At 34.7% G+C, this 24,051-nt stretch overlaps 1 protein-coding gene across 1 annotated transcript; it reads left to right on the top strand.

Annotated features, from left to right (window-relative positions):
- Nucleotides 1-13: 13 nt before the first annotated feature.
- Nucleotides 14-23,779, top strand: LOC123665513 (partitioning defective 6 homolog beta). The gene is made up of 7 exons (XM_045599805.1): nucleotides 14-229; nucleotides 1,724-1,949; nucleotides 19,229-19,356; nucleotides 19,989-20,086; nucleotides 21,364-21,532; nucleotides 22,124-22,245; nucleotides 23,257-23,779. The coding sequence occupies exons 1-7, from the start codon at nucleotides 170-172 to the stop codon at nucleotides 23,375-23,377; spliced, it is 924 nt and encodes a 307-aa protein (XP_045455761.1). The 5' UTR covers nucleotides 14-169; the 3' UTR covers nucleotides 23,378-23,779.
- Nucleotides 23,780-24,051: the final 272 nt, after the last annotated feature.

The following is a 24,051-nucleotide window of genomic DNA, read 5'->3' on the forward strand; positions in this document are numbered from 1 at the left end:
ATCATACAGAACCAACTGACTAACATTACGACGCGAGACTAGTATTAAATGAACAGCCTCATTTATTTGAAAGTATTGATATTTTACAATGTTTTTACGTGAAATAAGTGCCTAATTAATTAAAGAATAGTGTTATTGTGTAAGTGTTATTTTGTTAAATGCTTTCGAGATGTCGAAGAATAAAATTGCTGCTCGAATCGACAGTCAAAGTGTTGAAGTAAAAACTAAGGTATGTGGGAGCAAATTTCTAACTTCCTTACTTAAAACGAATGTCGTTTATAATATTTATACGTTGAAAAGTATTTATTAAGACTTCTACAAATCCACGACTGAAGTAACTTAGTTTTTGTAGCAAATTAGTGAACCTTAACGAAAACAGTACTGTTAATTTGTTACTAATGAATGTGATTAACTTAGTACTAATTGTGTGAACCCAACGAACTAATTAATAAACGAATTGAAGAAACTTTTTTAATCATAGAAATGACATTTATATTACATTTTTTAATAATCAAAATATAACAAAGAAGTTTTTTAAAACTTTTCAAATTCTAATTTTTGTTAGAGTGAAACTTAAACATAATACTAAAGCTAAGCTTACTAATCCAGATTAATAAATTAACATAGAAGTATGGTAGAAGTTGTGAACGTAATTAATATTGAAATATTTAAAATAACAATGATATGACTAAATATGCTTTTCATTGTCCAATTGTAACTTGTTGAAAGTTATTGTTTATCTTTTATGGAATGTATGTCATTTTCTTTTAATTAATGTTTTTATTTGTTTACTTACCCTAAACTATTGGAGTTCACATTGATATCGATTTTATTTTACAGTTATATTATGAAGGATGTTTTTCATAAATGTAAATCTATTACATAGGTATATTCTTATTATATAATATTCAATTATTTATCAATTTTTCAATTTTTTTTGGTCTTTATTTATGATTTACTACACCGATGAATCTTATCCTTAATTATTTAGCGAAGATTAAAACCAATCAAATATTGGTAGAATAACAATTATTTTCTTGTATGTTTGAATTGAATTTGTTTAGGATATTTTGAACTCATATGACTCTTGAAGACTACTTACTATGATATCTGTTGCTCAATGTTAATTGTTAAAAGTTGTTTACAGAAGTTGCCACTGTTAATGCTTCTTTTAATCTAGTAGTGATTTCTGAGTACTTCTTGTAAAGTTTCTTTGTAAGTTGTATAATAAACAGAATTAGTGTATTGTTTCTATAAATACTCAACATCAGAATGTAGTTATATGAACCTAACACCCATTTCTGTGTTGGTATGCTGCAATGTTTGTTCTTTATGTTCCTTGACGTGATATTTCATATTGTGATTGATTGATTTACTTGCTTACAGCAATGCACCCGTAACTCTTATGTTGCAGATATCCATGGGCGACGATAGCCATATAACATCAGATGGCTTCGTCTGCTCGTTTGCCCTAATTGTTATTAAAAAAAAACATTCAATTGCTGGGTATAGGCGTGTTTCTCCATGTAAAAGAAGGATCCAATCTTAATCCACTATACTCATCCAGTGTCATTGCATGTTATAATAAACTTTAATGAAAAGAATATTGAACATGTTATTGTAAGCTTATGAGACAAGCACTACTATTTAATATATGTTTTGTTGGTTATCATTAATAGATTAATATTTTTTTAATACTAAATTGTAAATATATTGTTTTCAGTTTGATGCAGAATTCCGTCGTTTCTCACTAAGTAGAACAGAAAAACTAAAATATGAGGAGTTCAAAGCTCTAATTGAGAAACTTCACAGACTACACGACGTTGCCTTCCTCATAAGTTACACGGACCCTCGAGATGGAGATCTTTTACCGATCAACAATGATGATAATTTTGCAAGAGCTTTACTCACAGCGAGGCCTCTACTTAGGGTTATTATACAGAGGAAAGGTAAGGAATTGTTTTTCTTTTATTAATTTTATAATGATTGATTTTGGGATGAAATGTAGACCTTGCTATCTACCATTTAACCTTATCTAAAGTACGAATTATAGGTATTGTTATATATATCAATAACTTAAAAAGCAACGTTGTTTCTGCTGTGTGGTTACGGCATTAAAGAATATAGCTACCTCCTCTCGCGTCTAAATTCGGAAAACTGAGCCCAATACAATATAATACAAATACCTCCTCTCTTCCCGTGGGTGTTGTAAGAGGCGACTAAGGAATAACACAGTTCCACTACTACCTTGGAACTTAATAATTGTATTTGCTCGCAAACGAAAAAATATACATCGACGAGTAATAGAACGTAAATCGACGAAAAAATAGTCAAGTAACTACGAGTTATCAAAAATTACTCAAAAAGTAGTTATCAGATCTCGATAAAATTTAAATGTGACCACATGATAAACATCAGCTTTCAATTAAATTAAAAGTTATCAAAATCGGCACAACCAGTAAAAAGTTATGCGGATTTTCGAGAGTTTCCCACGATTTTTCTGCGATTCCATCACCAAATCCTGATTTCCTTATCATGATAACAAACTAGTGATTTCTCCTTTCCAACAAAAAGAATCATCAAAATCGGTACATCCAGTAAAAAGTTGGTATGTGGTACATACAACGTAGATCGACGAAAAAAGAGTCAAGTCAAAACGCATCATTAGATATAACTCGAAAAGTAGTTGTTAGATCTCAAATAAATTTAAATGGAACCAAAAGCCACACAAAAAAAATTTGTCGAAATCGGTCCACCCAGTTACACCCAGTTAAAGTACAGTCGAATTGAGAACTTCCTCCTTTTTTGGAAGTCGGTTAAAAAGCCGACCGATGTCGGGATAACCATCCCACTGCTGGCTTTGAAATAAACAAGCCGAAGACGGACAGCAGCGTCTTCGGCACGACAAAGCCTGCCCTGCGGTCAACAACCCGTTTGCCCAGCATTGTGGCTATGGGCAAAACACATGAGTTCCGCTATTTTTGGCGTAAACTGGTGGAGGCCTATGTCCAGTTGTGTACTGCGAAAGGCTGATGTGATTGTGATTGAATTATTTAATGAATAAAATCAAAAATTACTGGACAAAAACTAGACTGGTGTTAAAAATTATTTTATTTGGAGAATGTTACTCACTTTATGTTCAATTTTATATTTTAACCAGAGAAAATGAACAATCTTGATTGTTTTATCAACATAGGCAAAGTTGCGAGCGAAAAGCTAGTTCTAAATAAAATTACAGTCTGTTATTTAGTCTCTTTTTCAGTTACCTTAATTGTACAAAACGAAACAAGAGTTATTTAACAAATTCCTTAATTGATCAATTTATATCTAAATTAATAAATTGGTGGTACACTTCATTGTTTGATCAACAAAGAATTATGAATTTTATAAATATGATATCAATGCTCTAATATCATGAACTAGATTAATGGTGTGACTTGACTTATATTTTCTTTGTTTCTATTTCAATTTTAATTCTGTGTAGACTGTTCTACACTTATTTCCCTTTTCATAATTTTTAATGTTATATTTTTCAGCCTACTACTTAATAATCAGGCTTTTTCAAGAATAAAAACGTTTAAGAACCTTTTTAGGTATAATATATCTTAAGAGTATCATAAGCAAATGATACAAACATTAGTAGATATAGCTCGAAAAGTAGTTGTTAGATTTCAAATCAATTTAAAGAGGACCAATTGACACACGCCAACTTTCGATTAAAAAAAAATTTGTCGAAATCGGTCCACACGGTCAAAAGTTCTGATGTAACATACAAAAAAAAAAACAGTCGAATTGAGAACCTCCTCCTTTTTTGGAAGTCGGTTCACAAAACTATCATACATTCGACTGGCACGTTAATGCAGTGTCCTACTTTCAATCACAGAGTTGTGAGTTCGATTACTTCTTGAGTTGTGTATTTTTATATGAATTATTTATAATTAGTAATAGTAATAAAAACACAAGAATTAAGGTTTCTTCTTTAGACAACAAACAATGTGTGTATGTTAAACATTATTTATTGTACTAAGTATAGACTGAAGTAAAGATAACATTTATAAATATACTAGACGCGTGTTTGTTAAAATTTCTTATCAAGAATAACTTAGAAACTAAAAATAAATATTTTCTAAAAAGCCTTTAGTCAATAAATATCCGAATTCAAGTTATATGATTAGTATTTAAATGTGTTATGAAATATGTCTAACACCATGTAATTTTTTTGTTTCTCGTTTTGTACTAGCTAATCCGCGCAGAAGTTTCGTGATTATATCGCTTTTTTTTTTTTTTTTTTTTTTAAATATTTTCTTTCACATAAACCTTGTCCAGACAATAATCAGTAAGTCGTTTGGAAGTTATGCGCGTACATCTCTGCGATTTATTCTTATTTAAATACATTCAATGTTTGAGTATCAAAGACAAAACGTCTTCTTCTATTACAATAAAGGTTGTATTAATGTCGTCATCATCATAATCACTTCAGCCTAATACAGTCCACTGCTAGACATAGGCCTCCACAAGTTCGCGCCAAAAATGGCGTGAACTCATGTGTTTTACCCATAATCACCACTCTGGGCAGGCGGGTTGGTAACCGCACGGCTGGCTTTGTCGCGCCGAAGACGCTGCTGCCCGTCTTCGGCCTGTGTCTTCAAAGCCAGAAGTTGGATGGTTATCCCGCCATCGGTCGTCTTTTTAAGTTCCAAGGTGGTAGTCGAACTGTGTTATCCCTTAGTCGCCTCTTACGACATCTACGGGAAGGGATTGGAGGTGGCTATATTCTTACTGCCGTAACCACACAGCAATGTGTCCCAATATAAATACAAAATAATTGTGAAGATGGACCAATGTATGACTGTTACTCTTTCATGCAAAAATGATCGTAATAAACCTTGGTTCGTAGAGATAGATAGATAGATACGGAGATAAAAAAAAACTAGTCTGCTTTGGACCACACGACTGAAGTAAAACCTTTTAGCAATAGACCTGCACATAGGCTATAGTCTTAGATATACGAAACGTAATTGGATATGAGAGAAAGAGAAGAAAAAATCTGTGTCTTTTCACACTTTTACCACCATCTTACACCTGCTCACTACCCAAGTCAAGCGAGCGTAAAGAAGTTTTACTTCGATAATACGCAGGTGAAACCGCGAAGCGTGTCCAGTATTGTTATGATCGGATGTGTATCGTCATTATGGTTTATTAGCATAGAATGTGACACTCCCATATTGTTGTGTGTTGACTTTGAGTGACTATTGTTAGCGATATGGTTTGATATGTGTACGTGTGGTGGTTGTCTATTGTTTAATTTTTTTTTTTCGTAATATTCTTTTTGATAAGGATTTTAATATTTAGATTTTAAGGTTCGGTTTTTTGTTTGACTACTTTATTTTAAACAACCTGGCGAGTCCTGACATTTTTTTTGAGAATTTTCGGTTTTTAACCGACTTTAAAAAGGGGGGTTCTCAATTCGACTATATTTTCATTGTTACTACTGCATAACCTCATCACTTTTTACTGGTTTTACTGATTTTAATGATTCCATTTAATCGAAATTTAAATGTGACCACATCACAAGCACTGGTGCTTGGTTGTTAAATTTGGTCGAGATCTGACGTACAATTCTTGAGTTATCTATAAGGCCCAATCCACATTATAGTGCTGATCCCAGTTCGTTCTCGGTCCGATCTAGCTACGGTAAAGTATTTTTTAAACAAAAAACAATGAGTGTCACACTATCCCTAACAGTCAAGTTCCGATCAAATCACCCTCCAACAACGATACCATTGTTTCTTGTTTAGTAGATCGAAATCGAACTGAAAACGATCGGAGCTCAGCACTATAATGTGTATCGGGCCTTATAAAGCGTATTTAATTCACTATTTTATTTGTTTGTTTGTCTGCTAGCAAACAGTTATTATTTTCTTTGACACAAGCATTGTACTAAAAATAATAAATACAAAAAACTTTATATACAATTTGATGCAGTCATTCGTTACATGCCTACATAATTATATTTTGACGATTCTCGATGATAGATAGAGAATTAGTATTATTGGTTGTTACGAAAGAGCTGTAAGATTTTATTACATTTAACAAAATTAATATATTTTTATAATTCGCTATAAATTTATACAAATATGAATCGAATGAAAGAAAGCAGAACATTATTAAGTATTTTTTTAATTATATTATGTGGAATTAATTATGTAATTATATTATTAAATTGAAAGAAAGACTGTATGCAACAAGTGGAAAAATTATTGCAGTGACTTTCACGGTAAAGCGGGACAAACAAACATTCGCTTTCACATTTTTATAATCTTATACATATATTAAAAAAAAAACGATTGTATTAAAATAATAAACGCCTCACATTCAACGGCCCCTCACTAGGATTTTACTCGTGAGTCGCGGGTCTGGAAACTCAATACACAAGCACAAACGCCCAAACCACGGCATACATCTGCATAGCCAGTATGCCATGTGCGGGTAGCAAACCCGCGACCGACTGCGCAACAGCCATAAGCCGGTACTGTCACAGTTGCGCTGACGCGTCCTCATTAACATCGATGCTGTTACTTTTGACCACAATAGAGATGTATTTACCTCCTATCTATTTATGGTCGGTGCCTATAAACTAATTTTTCTACTAAGTGATAGAATTTTGGTAAGTCAAAAGTCTATTTTAAATAAAAGTCCTAGAGACGACGTACTTTTTAAGCTTTCTCATTAAAATATTTAAAAATTTAAAAGAAAACGATTCGTTTATCTTCACTCTAGAACCGGTCGGTTTCTTAAATCAGCATAACTGAGGTACGACACAGCAGGAGATTTCCTGCTCAAGATATGGGTCAGCCCGCCTGGTATAGTACCTCGACCTTACAAAAGATCACAGCTAAATAACACTGCTTTCAAGCAATGTTGTGTTCCTGTTGGTGGTAAGGTGACCAGAGCCTCGGGAGGGAATTGGGTCGACATCGCGCTTGCAATGCTTCTGGTGTTGTGGACATCTATAAGCTACAGTGATCGCATACCATTAGGCGAGCCGTACGCTTGTTTGCCGACCTAGTTATCTATATACGTGAATACCTAATACGTATAGGTATATACGTAAAGCAAAAACTTTGCACCCCTTTTTACGAAAATTGCGTGGACGGAGGACTATGAAATTTTGCACACTGATATTTTATATAGAGAAGGAGTGCAGAGTGCTAATATTTTTTTAAAACTACATATCCTTAAAAATACATTAAATCAGTAAAAAAATCATAACACACACTACCATGTATTTGACACACACACGCATATACACTATTTTGTTTCTTATTATAGATTTATATATAGATATTGTCTTTGACAATAGAACCTTAATAATGTTCAAACTTATAATTTAACTTAATTATGGATAAAACGATGATTTGTTACTAGAGTAAGGTACCTATAGAATTTTGACACAAATCGTATAGAGTTTACAACCTTAATCAGCTTAATAGCTTAAAAGCATATAGCTTTGACAGAGATATGCTTTAAATGCGTGAGTTAGTTCCATAAAAATATGATTAAATGTACCATAACGTTTTTAATAAATTTTACTCTGAACAAACGAGTCTCCAACGAGGTATTGTAACAATATAAATATAATATATATATATATTTCGGTGAGTGTGCGAAGGAATTGCACGATCTAATTCCCCCAACAACCTTCCGCCATCGGGACACTAGGCGCGGTCGATCGTTCCATCCTTATGTCATCGATATGCCACCTAAACGCACAAAACGCTTTGGCACTACTTTCCTGATGCGCACAGCTAAGGAATGGAACTCGTTGCCCGCGTCTGTGTTTCCCGAACGATACAATCTGGGTGCCTTCAAGGCCAGAGTGAATAGGCTGTCATTAGGCAGGCATGCTCCACCTTCGACCGCATCGTCTTAACATCAGGTGAGATTGTGGTCAAATGCCTGCCTATTTGTCATAAAAAAAAAATACGTAAAGTACGTACTAAAGTACTTCCAGGAATAGGAATCTTATAATACTAATTTTTATTTCATAGTAGGTATTAATTACTACACAATTTCTGCAAGTTTCTGTTTCTACCCGTCTATTACGCTTTTGTAGCCAAACCGCTAAATTTATCATAATAGTGAGACGTTTATTATGATGTCAGATATGGAGATTCCAAGCCAAGTAAAGACCATAGGCTATATAACATAATGCAGATTTTAATGGGCTATTTGAACCGAACAGAATTAGCTAGTAATCATACAACTGCTGAGCAAACACCTCTCTTCTATATAAAAATAACATGTATTTGTATAGGTATAACAAAATTTGAACTAAATCCACCACTCCTCTCCTTTGATGTAGTCAGCGGATATATTCCAACAACGATTGCTATCTGATGTTTATGATAACAAAATATATTGACAAAACAAGACAACAGGATTTCGGATTTGTTGTTGGTTGCTAGGTTAGAGAACCTCACTCATGACAAATTTTTACATTATATTTGATGTCTATGACTACGAACGGAACCGATGGCGATGACTTAAAGTGCTCTCCGAGACACGACGGGTAGATTCAAAATAATACCCTCCACTAGACAGTTATTTATACAAAAACAAACACAATCTTTATGGAAACAAAAATCTTGCAAACACAAGTGACTGTCAGCTTAAAAAATTTAACGTTATGTTTTCATCATTCGTTAATTACTTTTGAAGCGGTAATGTTACAGTTTAGTGTAACTTTAGAGCGAAAGTCTCAACAAACTTTCCTCTGTACGTGTTGCTCAGCCATTAACGTCAAATATTTCATCTAATCTTTATAATAGTGTTGCTGTGACAACTAACCGTATAAAAAGGCTAACTACATGCTATCATATTTTTATAATATAAAGTATGAAATTTCCGTTTTATTGTAATAATTACTTCTAATTAATATAGAACCTTCATGGTTTGAGATTTTTGAGTGAAACTTTTTTCACATGGTACCTAGTAGTTCTTCTTTTAAAAAATGTGCAACATTCGATTATGAGATTTCAATAGTTTTTTTATACAGCTTAGACAAGAAAGTTACTACTTTTTTGGATACTTGGATACTTCGAATATTCGAGTGGTTTTTGAATACGAGTTCTAACGCGAAACTAACGCGGCAGAAACAGCTCGCAATATCAATGTTGTGTTTGGAGAGGTGACTGCTAATGCACGCACCGTGCGATTTTGGTTTAAACGCTTTCGTGATGGAAACTTTGATTTGAAGAACGAATCAATTGAATAACAATGAATTGAAAGAGATGGTGGAAGCCGATCCGAGCCAAACTACCTACCTTGATACCTTACATTGACTCATTTGCGTCAAATCAATAAATAAAAAAATATGAAAAATGGGTGCCTCATGATTTGACTAATCTGGAGAAAAAACGCGTGTTGAAACTTGCGTTGCCTTTTTAAATCGATACAGAAATGAAGGAAATATTGGATCGAATTGTGACATGTGATAAAAAGTGGATTCTTTACAATAACCGTAAGCGAAAAATGCAGTGGATAACCACAAATCAAAAGCCGCAACAGGGTTTAGGACCCTAAGGCAAAGCAAAGCTTACCAATAAAAAGGTAATGGTAACTGTTTGGTTCAGCATGGTGTTAATGACCCTTACGTTTATCTAAAACTATAAGCTACCAGTTGTTGGCGCGTCTAATTAAATGTTAAGATTAGCTTAACAGTAATTTATAACTGGGTGACAAATAATACTGTCTTTATTGTGTGGTCAGCCTTAGATTAGGATAATTTGAACCAGAACCTACCGAAGCGAGACGATATAATATAAGATAAGCTGTGAATCATAATGAACACACGTAATGCGTAACGATATCTCGAAGAAACTTTGCCGTCATTTGAATTAAAAACCGTAAACCACGGCTGAATGGGACATTCATTTTTGTCTAATTTTATTTAGGGAAGTTTCCAATTAACATGATAGTGTCAGTTCCATCGTTCTCTAACCACAGTCAACTTAACGACGTTCAAAGTGCCTAGTGCGAGTTTTGTTTAATCCGTCTCGCAATAACCGGCGTAAATTTCAACTTCATTTTGTATGGGAAATTCGGGATTTCAACCTAGTTCTCGCGTTTGCCGCTAGATGACTCTGTATCGATTATATTGTATACTATTCTTTATCGTCTAGGCTGCACTGTTTAAATTCCCATACAAAATAATCGTCACGTATAAACCCGTTTCTGTCATGTTTCTGTGAATAAAACTCGCACTAGGCACTCAGTTTTTATTTTAACGTGATTTGAATTAAATCATTCAAAATTAAAAACTATTTTAGGAAAAAATCGTAAATTATAAAGCTGAAAAGTTTTAATCGCGCTAATTTCAAGAACTGCTAGTTCGAATTGAGACATTTTTTTTTTGTGTTGGATAGCCCATTTACCGTGGAAGGCTAGGCTATATAGGCTATTTTTTCCTCAAATTAATGCGTGTGAAACCGCAGCGCACAGTTAAAAAAATTTATGTTATATTTGGACATTTTTTTAATATCGTTCACTAACCACAACTAACAGTTTAACAATTAGCTCCTATTCCTATGTTTTATTTCAAACTATAAAACATCAGTGAAGGGCTATTCTTACGTTTTAATAAATGTAGTAGTTTTTGTTCTTTCTGAAATTGGCTGTTCCTTCCTCTTTTTAAAATTCCGTATTTTGAGTTTCACTTTATCTTCCTTATTCTGAATTTCAGGATTAAAAGCTCGTAGTGTGAACTCCAGTCATGCCAAGTTTTATTCATATTCTTTCAGTAGTTTTGGGCGTAATGCGAGGCATAAAATTTAATAAATAATTTATTTGGCTTCAGTATCAATTATAGAATATCTATCACAAATTTTGTGAAAAAGAAGAAAGTGAAAATGTATTTATAATTGTTACTATTAGGAATATGTCACATATGAATTCAAAAGTTTTGGTGTAGTGGTGCGAGTAGTCGCCTAAAACCCCGACGGTTTGTGGTTTCGATTCCCGCTCGGGATGGATATTTGTATTTATGCAAATAACATTTCTTACCGGCTTGTATGTCTGTCCTTGTGGGTCTTTCCACCGTGCTTCGGAGAGCACGTTAAGCTGTCGGCCCTGGTTTTTATTTTAAATTCCTGGTATCATCATAGTGAAGCAGCGTGTTGGGTTAAGCTACCTAATCCTTATCCTACATATAGTAAGAGGCCTATGCCCAACAGTGGGATATTACAGCCTAAATGCAAAAAATCTTTATCATTCATCATCATTTCAGCCCAATACAGTCCACTGCTGGACATAGGCCTCCACAAGTTCGCGCCAAAAATGGCGTGAACTCATGTGTTTTGCCCATAGTCACCACGCTGGGCAGGCGAGTTGGTAACCGCAGGGCTGGCTTTGTCGCACCGAAGACGCTGCTGCCCGTCTTTGGCCTGTGTATTTCAATGCCAGCTGTTGGATTGTTATCCCGCCCTCGGTCGGCTTTTTAAGTTCCAAGGTGGTAGTGGAACTGTGTTATCCATTAGTCGCCTCTTACGACACCCACGGGAAGAGAGGGGTTTGCTATATTCCTACTGCCATAACGACACAGCATCTAAAAAATCTTCAAAAATCCTAAGAATATTATCACAATGTAATACAACTACAGTAACCACGTTGATAAATTCCTTATTTATTTTACATAGCAGATTAAAGAATACAATAGAAGTACCATAATTTAGACAAAGGTCAAGTCTTGGGCCTAGTATAACTATAACATGGTATAAAAGCCTTTGTTATTTTTCAAGCGTTGGCTACAACATTGACCTAATTTCAAAATTTTTTAGAGCCAATTTCATGGCTGGTAAAGTTCCCTAGAGTTTTACGACATATTGATATACAACAATTAAGAATTTCTAGTGTGGTTATTTTATTTTTATTTTTTATTTATTAAAACTTTATTGCATACGAAAAAAAAATACAATTGAAAATCAAATATGCAACCAAGTATGCAAAGGCGGCCTTATCGCTTATAGCGGTCTCTTCCAGGCAACCTTTAATTTTTTTTTCGTTTTCTCAATCACACTCTATTGTATCTCTTAGATATTTCTATTCGCAACCTGTTAAATTGAACGGGTCCTTATCGTTATATTTTAGAGGCCTGTTTCGTCAACAGATAAAATAAATAAATAAAAAAACTCAAATTAATATATAAAAAAAAACGAGTTAGCTTTAGACCACACGACTGAATTAAAACTTCTTTAGCTCCATTTAACTTACCTCCCTCTCAACTTCCGTTCGCCTCGCTCGATCACACTTCTCGTAACGCTCTCGTCACGCATTCACCAGCTAACTCCCCAAGGCAAGCGTGCATATAAAGAAGTTTTACTTCAAAACGTTTTTCAATACTGTCCTGGAAATCCCATAAACCATCCCGCTAACCATATACCAATATATCTACGGTATGATATCCTAAAGTCAATAGCCTCGTTTATGTAAGAAAAAGAAGTACATATCGCACCTTCGGTGGAACAAGGGCGTATCTTACAAAAAATCGTAAAATGAGTTAAATATGCAGAAATGCCCAAAAAACACTCTAGTATCTAGTGGGACAAAGACTCCCATTAGATTCACTTTAAAAGTCGCTACACGGCAATAGTGTCTTTGTCATTTTGGATCGAATTGGTGGGCGTTTTGGCGCGACATCGTCTCATTGGACAGTTGCGCCGTTGCCTCCGCGCGTAATGTTTTTATCTTGGAGCGCCAAAGCCGCGAAGGTAAATATGCCTTTTGATATTTGATATTCCTGGAGAGACAAAGTCATATTTAGCACACTTATGCCTTTTTCGTGAGCAAATGTTTGGAGAGACAAAGCCATTGCAACATTTGTGACTTTGTACTTCCAACATTTTTATTATTTTATAGTGTTATGAACAAATGTGGTGTTGTTATTCCAATACATGTTTTATAAAATAGGCATAAAAACAATTCATTCTTTCTCATACCGAATTCCTTTCTAACTCTGAGTAGTTGATTACACTGTGACAAATATTTTTTTTTTTTAATTTTAAAATGGTGTTGCTGTTTAAGCTCTGAAGCTTTATTCTAAGTTATACAGTTAAATTTTCAGGGAAAAATGGGATCCCGAAGTCGAAAAGTTTTGATGATGTTAAATGATGACAAAGACATTCAGAATATCGAAGAAATGCATGTGCCTCAAATTGATAGCATCCAAGCCACCTTCGTTGAAGACCACCAGAATAAAAAAATCATCATCATCATCATAATACCAGCTCATGGACGCCCACTGCTGAGCATAAGCCTCCCCTAATGCTTTCGACGACGATCGGTCCTGCGTTGGTTCTTTTTTTTTGGCAGCGGGTCTTGAAGAACTTAGACCCCACCGTACGGGCAATTTCCACCAGACCGTCGTTGAGCTCGTCCACATTTACGCAGTCGGCCAGGCGACAGGCCAAAGCGATTTTGGAGTTCGAGTTGAAAGCTCTCGGGGTTTTGAATCTGAGCAGGCGCAGGTCGGAGCGCAGACCCTATCAGCCGACCCCTCTCAAACTTGACGTCGATATTCAATGTGCCTCGGATAAGTCGGTGATCACTTCCTGTTTTCACAGCATTGATCACTGAGACATCACTAAATATGTGCTTGTTCGTCGACATGATAAAGTCTATCTCGTTCCTGACGGTGCCGTCGGGAATCAAACAGGTCCATTTGCGCCGTTCCGGCTTCCTGAAGAAGGAGTTCATTGTAAAGAGTCCCTCCTCCTTCATGAAGTCAGTCAGTAGCCAGTTCCGGGAGTTCCGTTGCTCGTATCCAAATTGCTCCACTCACAACTCATCACCGCATCGTCTGCTTAGCTTCGCATTGAAGTCCCCCATCACAGCAGTGTAGTGGCATGTAGAGCTATGTATGGCTGTAGAGATTTCCTCATACATAGCTTCCACTTCGTCATATAGATGTGTCCAGGTCGGTGCGTAAACCTGTATGACCTTTAGCGAATACCGCTTGGATATTCTGAGTATAAGGTACGCCACCCTGCTCGACACTCTCCTGACGACGTCGATGTTGTTGACGAGAGCCTTGCGGACGAGGAACCTGACACCACCCTGGGAGTGTTAGTCGCCCTCCCGATAGTACAGCAGGTTCCCAGACTTGACACATCGAGTCCTCTCCCTCTCTTCAGACTTCAGATAAGCCTATAATATCCCAGCTCAACCTGCTGAGAGCTTCTTTAAACTCAATGAACTTCGCGTCGGTCCGCAGCGTCCTAGCGTTATATGTATGTTGCCAGGGCCAAGTGTCGTCGTTGGGTGTGGTGGCCTGGCTTCTGCCGGAGATTATAGCCTCTTGCCCCGCCGTTATCGTGGCCTCCACCGTAGCCAGGACTAGCGGGGCCGCCGGAGACTGGGGGACAATTTTTTGTCGTGTCTGCCATTTAGGGGGATTTGGCGTAATCGCCACGCTTGCTAGGCTGTGCTTAGAAGGCGCTGTTGCCCACCCTCTAGTGGTTTTTCCTCTATCGCCTCTTACGATACCCACGGGATGAGATGGAGTGAAATTACAGATACCTCTTTAAGGGATAGATCTCGCGCTACATGATTCATTTGTTTTCTATGAATGCATCGTTGCTATTATTATTTTAGTTTCTTAGATACGTTTTCTTTTTATCGTTCTTTTTTTTTGTTAAATATTTACTGTAAAATGCCAAAGTGGTCTGTACAACAATAACTATGAAGATTGTTTGTAGTTTAATGTTTGTTAGTTTTGATTTTTTCAAGTGGAGTTAGTGAGTTTGATTTGTAAGAGTAAAGTAAAAACGGACTGATTACTATGGACAAAGATTTTATAACGTTAATATTGACGCTAATTTTAAAGGCAAATTCCAAAGAGTTTCGCTAGAGTTTTTTAAGATTTTTCAACAGAAGTTCCTAAAAAAGATGTTTAATTATAAAATAAAACATTTTTTGCCACAAATAAACTAATTTCTATTTTTCAAAATCTTTAAAACACGAACGATAAATATGGTCATAATTACAAAACGATTTAAATGTTGGTGGAACAAAGGCATAAATGTACACCTTATTTTGAAAAAAATATTAATAGCAATTAACAAAAAATATTTGGCACTTGCAAACTACATGGCCATATTCACAAATAAATAGGCAGTATTTCATGCAAAGAACAAACACTTTGAAGCAATACAAAGACGAATAATACGACTCGGAATGTAAAAAAAACTTTAAAATGGCTCTCCTGTAAAATTACAAAAAGTGGAGTTGAGCCCTTGTTCCACCGAAGGTGCGATATGACTTTGTAATGTTTATACTAGTAGCAGTAATGAATTAATTAAAACCTCAATGTGTAGGCCAAGGAACTTCCTATCGGTGGCAGCGGTGCGTAACTCGACTTGCTCGTAAGGCAAGACAATAATTTTTAATGATTCCATACTACCATAGAGATTAATAACGCCTCGCGGTTTTGTGCGCATTACGATTTTATTATTAATATCTCTTTATTACAGTAACCTTTATATATATAACTTCACCACTTAGATGTTTAATCTGTTTTAAACGCTGAAAAAAAAATAATAAAATCAAAATATTTTCTGTCATAAGAAAACTTTAGTTCACCACAATGTTTCTAATTGGTTTACAATTGCGAATACTATTTCAATTCAATAATTATACGTAATAATTGTGTTTGCTCGCAAACGAAAAAACCGACTTCAATTACATCGACAAGTAATACAACGTAAGTAGATGAAAAAAATTAACAAATGCACTAGTCGTCACTACGATTTTTTAGGGTTTCCCTCGATTTCTCTGGGATTCCATCATCAGATCCTGGTTTTGTTATCATTATTTATCACAAAAAAGAATGATCAAAATCGGTTCATAAACGACGAAATTATCGAACATACATAAAAAAGCACATATATATATATATATATATATATATATATATATATATATATATATATATATATATATATAAACGTCTTAAACTCAGCGATCATCAGTAACATGTAATTTTTGTATCGACAAACATCTGTATAGACCAGCATTTGGAATGCGCGAAGACTGATTGCAATTATCCCTGCGCTATCTCGTCAATTAATGAAAATTTATTTTTCATTATTTTTTTTTATACTAATAGAATAGCAAACAAGCGTTATGTCTAACAGATGATAAAGGCCGTAGCCCGTGGACACCTGCAACTGTTTGCAAATCATATCATCAAGGCTACTTAAAATTTTGAGCACTAAATTTCCCGAAATGCTTTCCCTCAATAAATCAAAACAGTTAAGAGTGTATGCTACCTCAAATTGCTTATTTCCCACTCGGCAGGATGTCCATATCTTCCAAACTACTGAATATTTAAGTATGAAATTTATATATGGTAAAGTTTAGGACAAAAAACTATCTTTCATATGTTTCGAAAACACGATTCCGTAAAATTTTCTCGATACAAAAAAATCGCAAAGTTACCTCTATTTTTGTATTAAAACCTTAATATCTCAGTAAATATAGAAGTTATGAACTTGAGATTAAGCATGGTAATTGAAATAAGTATGAAGAACATTTTATATGTTGCGGTTTTTATAAAATAACTATTGGTAATGTTTGTGGGGAGAAAATACATATAATTCGCGCGATGAACAACCAAGCGCTCTCAATTCTCATGTGTATTTAGTATGGGTGAAATCTGAATTCGAGCTGAGGTAGTGTAGACCCTTAAGTCAGGAAATAATCTCTCGTTCCACTGTAGTAAAAAGTATGTTAAATTTACACAGAATACACGTAAGCCCTCGTTTACCGCTTTGTACTCAGTTAAATGACGCGTAGAGTCGTGACGTAAATGAGATAAGTGTTGCGGTTGATGCGGGCTTAATAGCACTGGAGAGGTACTACTGGCCTAATCTATGACACAAAAATTCTTTTCTATCATATTATCAAAGATAACGCGTATTATGTTTAAATCAACTTGAATTCAGATAAACTATTTAAATTATCGTTTGAAAGGTATATTATTGAAGACTGTTCTGTTACATTCAAATGGTTTTTGATCAGATTTTTGTCCATATGGTTCTCCTCATCTTGCTTCGAAATGGGCATGGACGTTTTTTTCTGCAAATAACAAACTAGCCGTTGGTTGACAGCCATTGGTCCCAATTGTTGTCATAAACGACTGATACTGATTGTTGTCAATCCGCAATGGAACAGCGTAGCGGATTTAGTCCCATTTCTTGTCTAAAATGGGGTTTTAGCATTGCCCAACACTAAGACGTTAAACTATGACGCAGCAGTTTGAACACAAAATTGATTCTAGAAATAGAGTTAGGAGACTTGATTCGTATAGAGTTTATGCCAAAATTTTGTTGCTCAGTTGTAGCAGTAATGATATCATCATTTTGTTTTTTGTTGAACTGTTAACGAGTCTTCGTAAGCGATCAATTGTCAATTGATTAAACTCGCTCGTTTGTAATCACCAGCTCAATTTGTCATCAATGACCCTTTAATGACTTGATTGCAATTGCCAAAATTTTCAGATGCTTTGAAAACAATCAATTGTAATTATTAATTGGATAACTTTTTTTTTTTTTTTCAAAACAAGACGACAGTATTACGCATTTGTTTTAGATTGCTACGAAAGTTTGCTTAGGAAACTCCTATCATGACAAATTTTTGTATAATCTATACAGGTGTTTGTCGTGGTGTGCTGGGCTTTTGTGTTTGTGTTGTTTCTTTACACCCGACACAAAGAGCAATAACTAAAAGGAGACGTTGATTATAATATAGTCAGTCAATCGTAGTTTATATTCCCAGAGACGCTATGGCTGAATTATAGTAGGCAATATTGCAGACTAGAGTGTTACAATAATTGTGTTTGCTAGCAAACGAAAAAAACTGACTTCAATTACATCGACAAGTAATACAACATAAGTGGACGAAAAAAATTAACTAACGCACTAGTCGCCACTACGATTTTCGAAGATTACCCTCAATTTATCTAGGATGTCAACATCAGATCCCGGTTTCCTTATCATGGTACTGCCCTTGGGATAATCCCTTTCTAACAAAAAAAAAAAAAATCAGCAAAATCGGTTCATAAACGACGAAGTTATCCGCGAACACGCATAAAAAATGTATGTACAGTCTAATTGAGAACCTCTTTTTTTGAAGTCGCTTAAAAAAGAGAAGCAAAACAATAAACATATTTCCAGCATACAATATAAAAATTTATCGAAGTTCGAATTTCAAAATATCATTTGTTCTGATAATCTGTTTATTATGTATAATTTTAAGGCACATCGCTACGGTTCATGGTACCGAGACAGTAAAAGAAGATAATTCCTGTATTCCTGTGTGTGTGTTGTAGTTGCTTGGTTATTCAAGTTATTAAATATAATTATTAATTAGAGTTATTTGCTTTAATAGGTACCGAAGTAGCACTTATGATTTTGCCAATATCATCACAGAACGCAGAAGAAAAAAAATTGCAAGAATGTTTATTTTTTAAATATAATTTTTACATACATTCATGCCATTTGCATCTAGAAATTTATCGAAACGAGGACATTGTTTGAAATGATCTAAGACCTGGGTACTCGTACAGTGAATGACTAAAACCTTAAGCATTAAAGCGTAGGTAAACTTTATTTGGAAACCTGCACCAACTTGCGACATTATTGTGTTTGTTCTTAGTAATTTGTTTGTATGTCATTAGTCATTATAATCTTGCAAATAGTGCTTAGTGACGGCTAAGGTCTGAATTCCATATAACGTAATAAAAATACACGTAACCGTATAATGAGAAAGAGAAACCTTTTATTATTACTGATAACAGATACAGAGAAAAATGAAAATACAAAAAAAAAAAATATATTTTCGTAAATCTAAAATTCTAGACAAAGTTTTAGACTAGATATGTATCGAATGGTACAAAATAACATCTAAATGAATGTATGTACTTAATGAATTTTTTTTTTTTTTTTTTTTTTTGTGGAAATACAGATAATACGAATATTTCAATTGATTCCGTTCAATTCTTAGGTATCATCAACGTTATACATTTATACAGAAAATAATACGTCAATAAGACTTCAAAATTTTTTAATTTGTAAAAAAGAAAGAAAACCATTGATAAAACAAGATCAAAGATGCGATATTATAATCTAAGTTTTTGTAAAATAATTTTATATAATTTTTGTTTTGTTTTCAGGGGACAGTCTGGAAGAGCTCAACGGCTACGGAACGATGCGACCGCGGAACATAATCTCGTCGATACTCAGCGGAACGCCCGCCAAGAACAAGGGACTCGCGATTTCAAATCCTCACGATTTTAGGATGGTTAGTGTTTAAAATTTTCTGAATTATAACCTATGAGCCATGTCCTCTTCATATTGTACATTAATCGACTAAGCTGAAAACTTATTAAATAACTAGTTGTGACCGCGACTTCGTCCGCCTGGAATTTAACAAAAAAGCTATTGTTCAGTTTGCAGTGTTATAAAGTAAATAAATTTCTAAAATAAAAGTAGCCTAAGTTACTCCTTATTACATCAGCTATCTGAAGTCCCGTCAAAATCGGTCCAGCCGTTTCAGAGATTAGCCGGAACAAACAGACAGACAGATAGACAAAATTGTAAAAAATGTAATTTTGGTATATGTATCGTACATACATATGCATTTTGTAAAAAGTGGTTATTTTAATATTACAAACAGACACTCCAATTTATTTATTTGTATAGATATCGATAAAGACCCGTGTATAAATTATAATCAAAAATGTGTTGTAATCAAGGAAATAATATATAAAATCATAAAAATAAAAAAATGTATTACAAAAATCATGACCTAAGTTACATAATTATAGCACATAAGCTTTATATAAAAGTACTATTTAAACAAATATTTAACAAAAAAGAAATGAGTCGTGTGTTGCGATGTTTATAATAACATTGATTTTATGTATTTTCCAGGTATCGGCAATTATAGATGTAGATATTGTACCAGAAACATGCAGAAGGGTGAAGTTACTCAAGCATGGATCCGACCGACCTCTAGGATTCTTTATACGGTAATCAATACGCACTTGTAATGTCAAGGATTTATGTAATGTTAGTATTAACAGAACTTGATTTCCTGTTCGAATCAACCTGTCATTGTCTACTGTAAATGGTTCTATCCTAATTGTAGTTTTTCTTATAAATTTTGGAATCTGTCCAAAAAACGTTTTTGAAGTTATACTTCTTTTGTGCGCGTTCGGGAAAAATTATGAGAGTAAATTAACGATGCGCGCGCACACCGTCACGAAAAAACCGACACCCTGAAGTTAGCTAGTCAACGAAGAAGAAGTTATCAACGTGAAGTTAGCTAGCCAATGAAGTATAACTTCTTACGTGCGTACATAAGTACACACACAGAATTTTTTTTAATTAAAAAAAAAGATTTGTATAAATATTAATTATATAACGGAGAACTTTCGAGGTATACTTGTTTTTTTTAACCGACTTCCAAAACAGGTGGAGGTTTTCAATGCGATTGTATTTTTTTATGTGGACCGATTTTGATGATTTTTGCTCTAATCGAAAGTTGATGCTTGTCTTGTAGTCCTATTTAAATTTAATCGAGATATGATGACCACTTTTTGAGTTATCTTTGATAATGCGTAGTTACTTGACTATTGTTTTTGTATACACGTTCTAGTCGATGTAATTGATGTAGATTTTTTTCGTTTTCGAGCGAACACAATTATACTTTCCTGCAAAAACTACGCAGCTCTGTGTTAGCAATAAAAAATTGAACATAAATGATACTCGACTCGAATAATGAGATTCGTCCATTAAAGACGACGTACTTACTAAATCGTTGCATGCTGTGATGTATTAAAGTAATTTACGTTTATCATAAATTATTTTTATGTGTGTAGCTTATAATAATGAAAACGTTACACACCATTCGGCTGAATATATTATATTTTCTTTAGTTTTTATTTTTTTATTTTTTTATTTGTGTTGCTTAAAAACATTGCACGCCACTCTGCTGAATATAGTTTGTATATGCATGTAATTATAATAATAATATCTTTATATGCCTAACAGCTGACCCGTCAAACTTTGTGCCGCCATATTTTTTTCGTGAATATATAATTTTTTAAATTTCATTTTATACAAACCTCATCCTTAGTTCCTTACAATAAAGATCACAAAAAGAAATCCAACGTGGTTCAGCGCTCGTAACTTACTCGCTTACATACATTTATATTTATTTATGGCAATTATTTTTTATTTATATGGATATTTTCCATTAAAATTTAATTTGGAAATTAACTTTATATTTATATCTACTTTACAGAGACGGCACATCGGTACGTGTGACTCCAAATGGAGTGGAGAGATCTCCAGGCATCTTTATATCAAGACTAGTGCCCGGAGGACTGGCCGAGTCGACGGGTTTGTTGGGTGTCAACGATGAAGTACTAGAAGTTAATGGCATAGACGTATCGAACAAAACACTGGATCAAGTAAGATTTATCCCGTTTTTATAAATAGGGCCGTAGGCTATAAAAGTTTACACTAGCATAGTAGTTCTTAGAAATGATAATTTCATAATCATCTAATTATAGCTTAAATTGGCCCCAAAACCTTTGAAAAGAAAAAATTTGTGTGTTTTACACATTTTTGTTATGACGATGTAAAAGAGGTGTAGAAGGGACGTAATGCTTAGGCTTCAGCCTGTAATGTTCCATTGCTGGGCATAGACCTCTTTCTCCCTGTAGAAGAAGGATTCTCCATGAAGGATGTAATGCTTAGAATTATAATAATTTAAAAATATTTAAAAAAATCAGTTACAGATTACTGTTTCAGTTCGATACAGGTATAGTTGATATAATTAGGTAAACAATATTGTAAATTTTTCTTTCTAAACAGTCGAACATGTGTATTAGATGATTATGTGTATGTATTAGATATTTATTATTTTTTCTTTTTTTATATAATTCTGATCTTCTGTAAGGTGATGTCCTTCCCCAGTTGGGCTGCACCAGTTTTCCCGCAGGCTATATCCTGTTGTGCCCCACGCCAGTAATCTATAAACAATGGTCGCTCGTGCCCAGGTGACGGACATGATGGTGGCGAACTCCTCCAACCTCATCATAACGGTGCGGCCCGCCAACCAGCGCGCCGGGCCCGCGCCCGCCGACACGCGCCACGAGCCCAGCGAGCCCGACGAGGACAGGTGATACACGCACGCGGGCAGTCACGCATACACTCCACACACACTCCACACACGCTCCACACACACTCCACACACACTCCACACACACTCCACACACACTCACGCACACACTCCACACACACTCACGCACACACTCACGCACACACTCACGTATACACTTACGCACACACTCACGTATACACTCACGTATACACTCACGTATACACTCACGTATACACTCACGTATACACTCACGCATACACTCACGCATACACTCACGCATACACTCACGCACACACTCACACACCATCACACACTCATTCACGCACATACACTGGGGAAAAAACACAGACACACACATACACATAGATACGCGTGGATGCCTACGAACAACAGACGCGTGTGCTCACATACGAGTATACACACATCGGCTGTGGCTGACGAAGCTGAAGCCACTCCTTTCAGTGCACACTCCTTTACACCTTTCCCTATTATAGGCGCTCTGATGTCGTAAAATATGCTCATTCATGTAAAATATGAGTACACTCAAACACATACGCCGCTCGCAAACATGCACACGCACATATTGGCCCCAAGGCGAACCCGACTACGACATACACACACGTATCCAAGTAAATGCCTACTAACAGATTGTAATATTTATATATGTTTATTTACAAAAAAAAAAATCACATAACAATGGATATCAGTCTGCTGTTACCTCAAGCATTAACTTGCCTACCTTAGAAAATGTCGTCTGTGTGTGTATGGTGAACATGTTTATTTATTTATTTTTTGTGTCGGATAACATACTACTTTACAGTGCTCGATAATAATTTAATGTTTAGAGAGCCTAATATTGTGCCTTGCGGTACCCCTTATAGTTCTCGAAAGTATTAATGTTTATTATACTCATACACACAAACACATACAAATAAGACATACACAAACACAATTAACAGACAACCTTCCAACAAAATATAGTTTGTTACCAATATCTTTTATACTATTAACTATATTATATTTTTATAGATTCGACCAAGAGGATCAAGACGAAATCGTCGATTTAACAGCGGTAACATTAGAAGATCAACCCGACCCAACATTCCCGCACATTCCGAGCAAAGACGACGGGCAGATACTACACCTATAGTACATACTCCAGAGGTACCGCCGCGGCACACAAGTAAGAGACATTCCATAGTGCTATGTGCAGTGATCATTCCATTTTAGATTCTAAATAAATAGGCAATAAGAGTTGATATCGTGTGTACTTAAAAATATTTTTTCACTGCTGTAGAATCGAAGAAAAATTCCGTTTATAAAGGTAGTAAATGTGTCAAATAGTTGGTCTTTAAAAGAATTTGAAGTCTTTATATTCGTATTAAAATTTTCTCAGTCTCTCGCTTATAAAATTGTTATACATTTGCGACTTTGAAATGAAAACGAAAGTGTAAATTAATAAAAATAAAAATAAAAAATTAAAAAATTAAAATTGTGTTCAACTTTGAAACATATCAATTTGGAATCACTATTATAATTAGGTCATATACTTTTGAAATCACGAAAATTGGTATTATATCAGTCTGTTTCCATTTCATTGCTATAACATATTATTAGTAAGACTAGAATTATATTGATATCAATAGTAAGAAAATAATTAAAAACGATCTTCTGTCGAAGTGCTAAAAGTATCTTTAAATCGTTATTAATTTGCAGATGCGACAATAATGTTAGCTAAAAATGTTTTTTATTGAATAGTTTAAAATTCCATCCATGTTGTTGTTAGAAAGTGAATTTTTTAGAAATTTTTGACGTAAAATATGA

Source organism: Melitaea cinxia, chromosome 24, assembly GCF_905220565.1.
Source record: "Melitaea cinxia chromosome 24, ilMelCinx1.1, whole genome shotgun sequence".
Lineage (NCBI taxonomy): Eukaryota > Metazoa > Arthropoda > Insecta > Lepidoptera > Nymphalidae > Melitaea > Melitaea cinxia.

Coding starts and splice junctions, on each gene's coding strand:
- LOC123665513 (XM_045599805.1), top strand. CDS start 170: ATGTCGAAGAATAAAATTGCTGCTCGAATCGACAGTCAAAGTGTTGAA. Junction 20,087..21,363: donor CCTCTAGGATTCTTTATACG/GTAATCAATACG, acceptor TCTACTTTACAG/AGACGGCACATCGGTACGTG. Junction 21,533..22,123: donor CGAACAAAACACTGGATCAA/GTAAGATTTATC, acceptor GCTCGTGCCCAG/GTGACGGACATGATGGTGGC.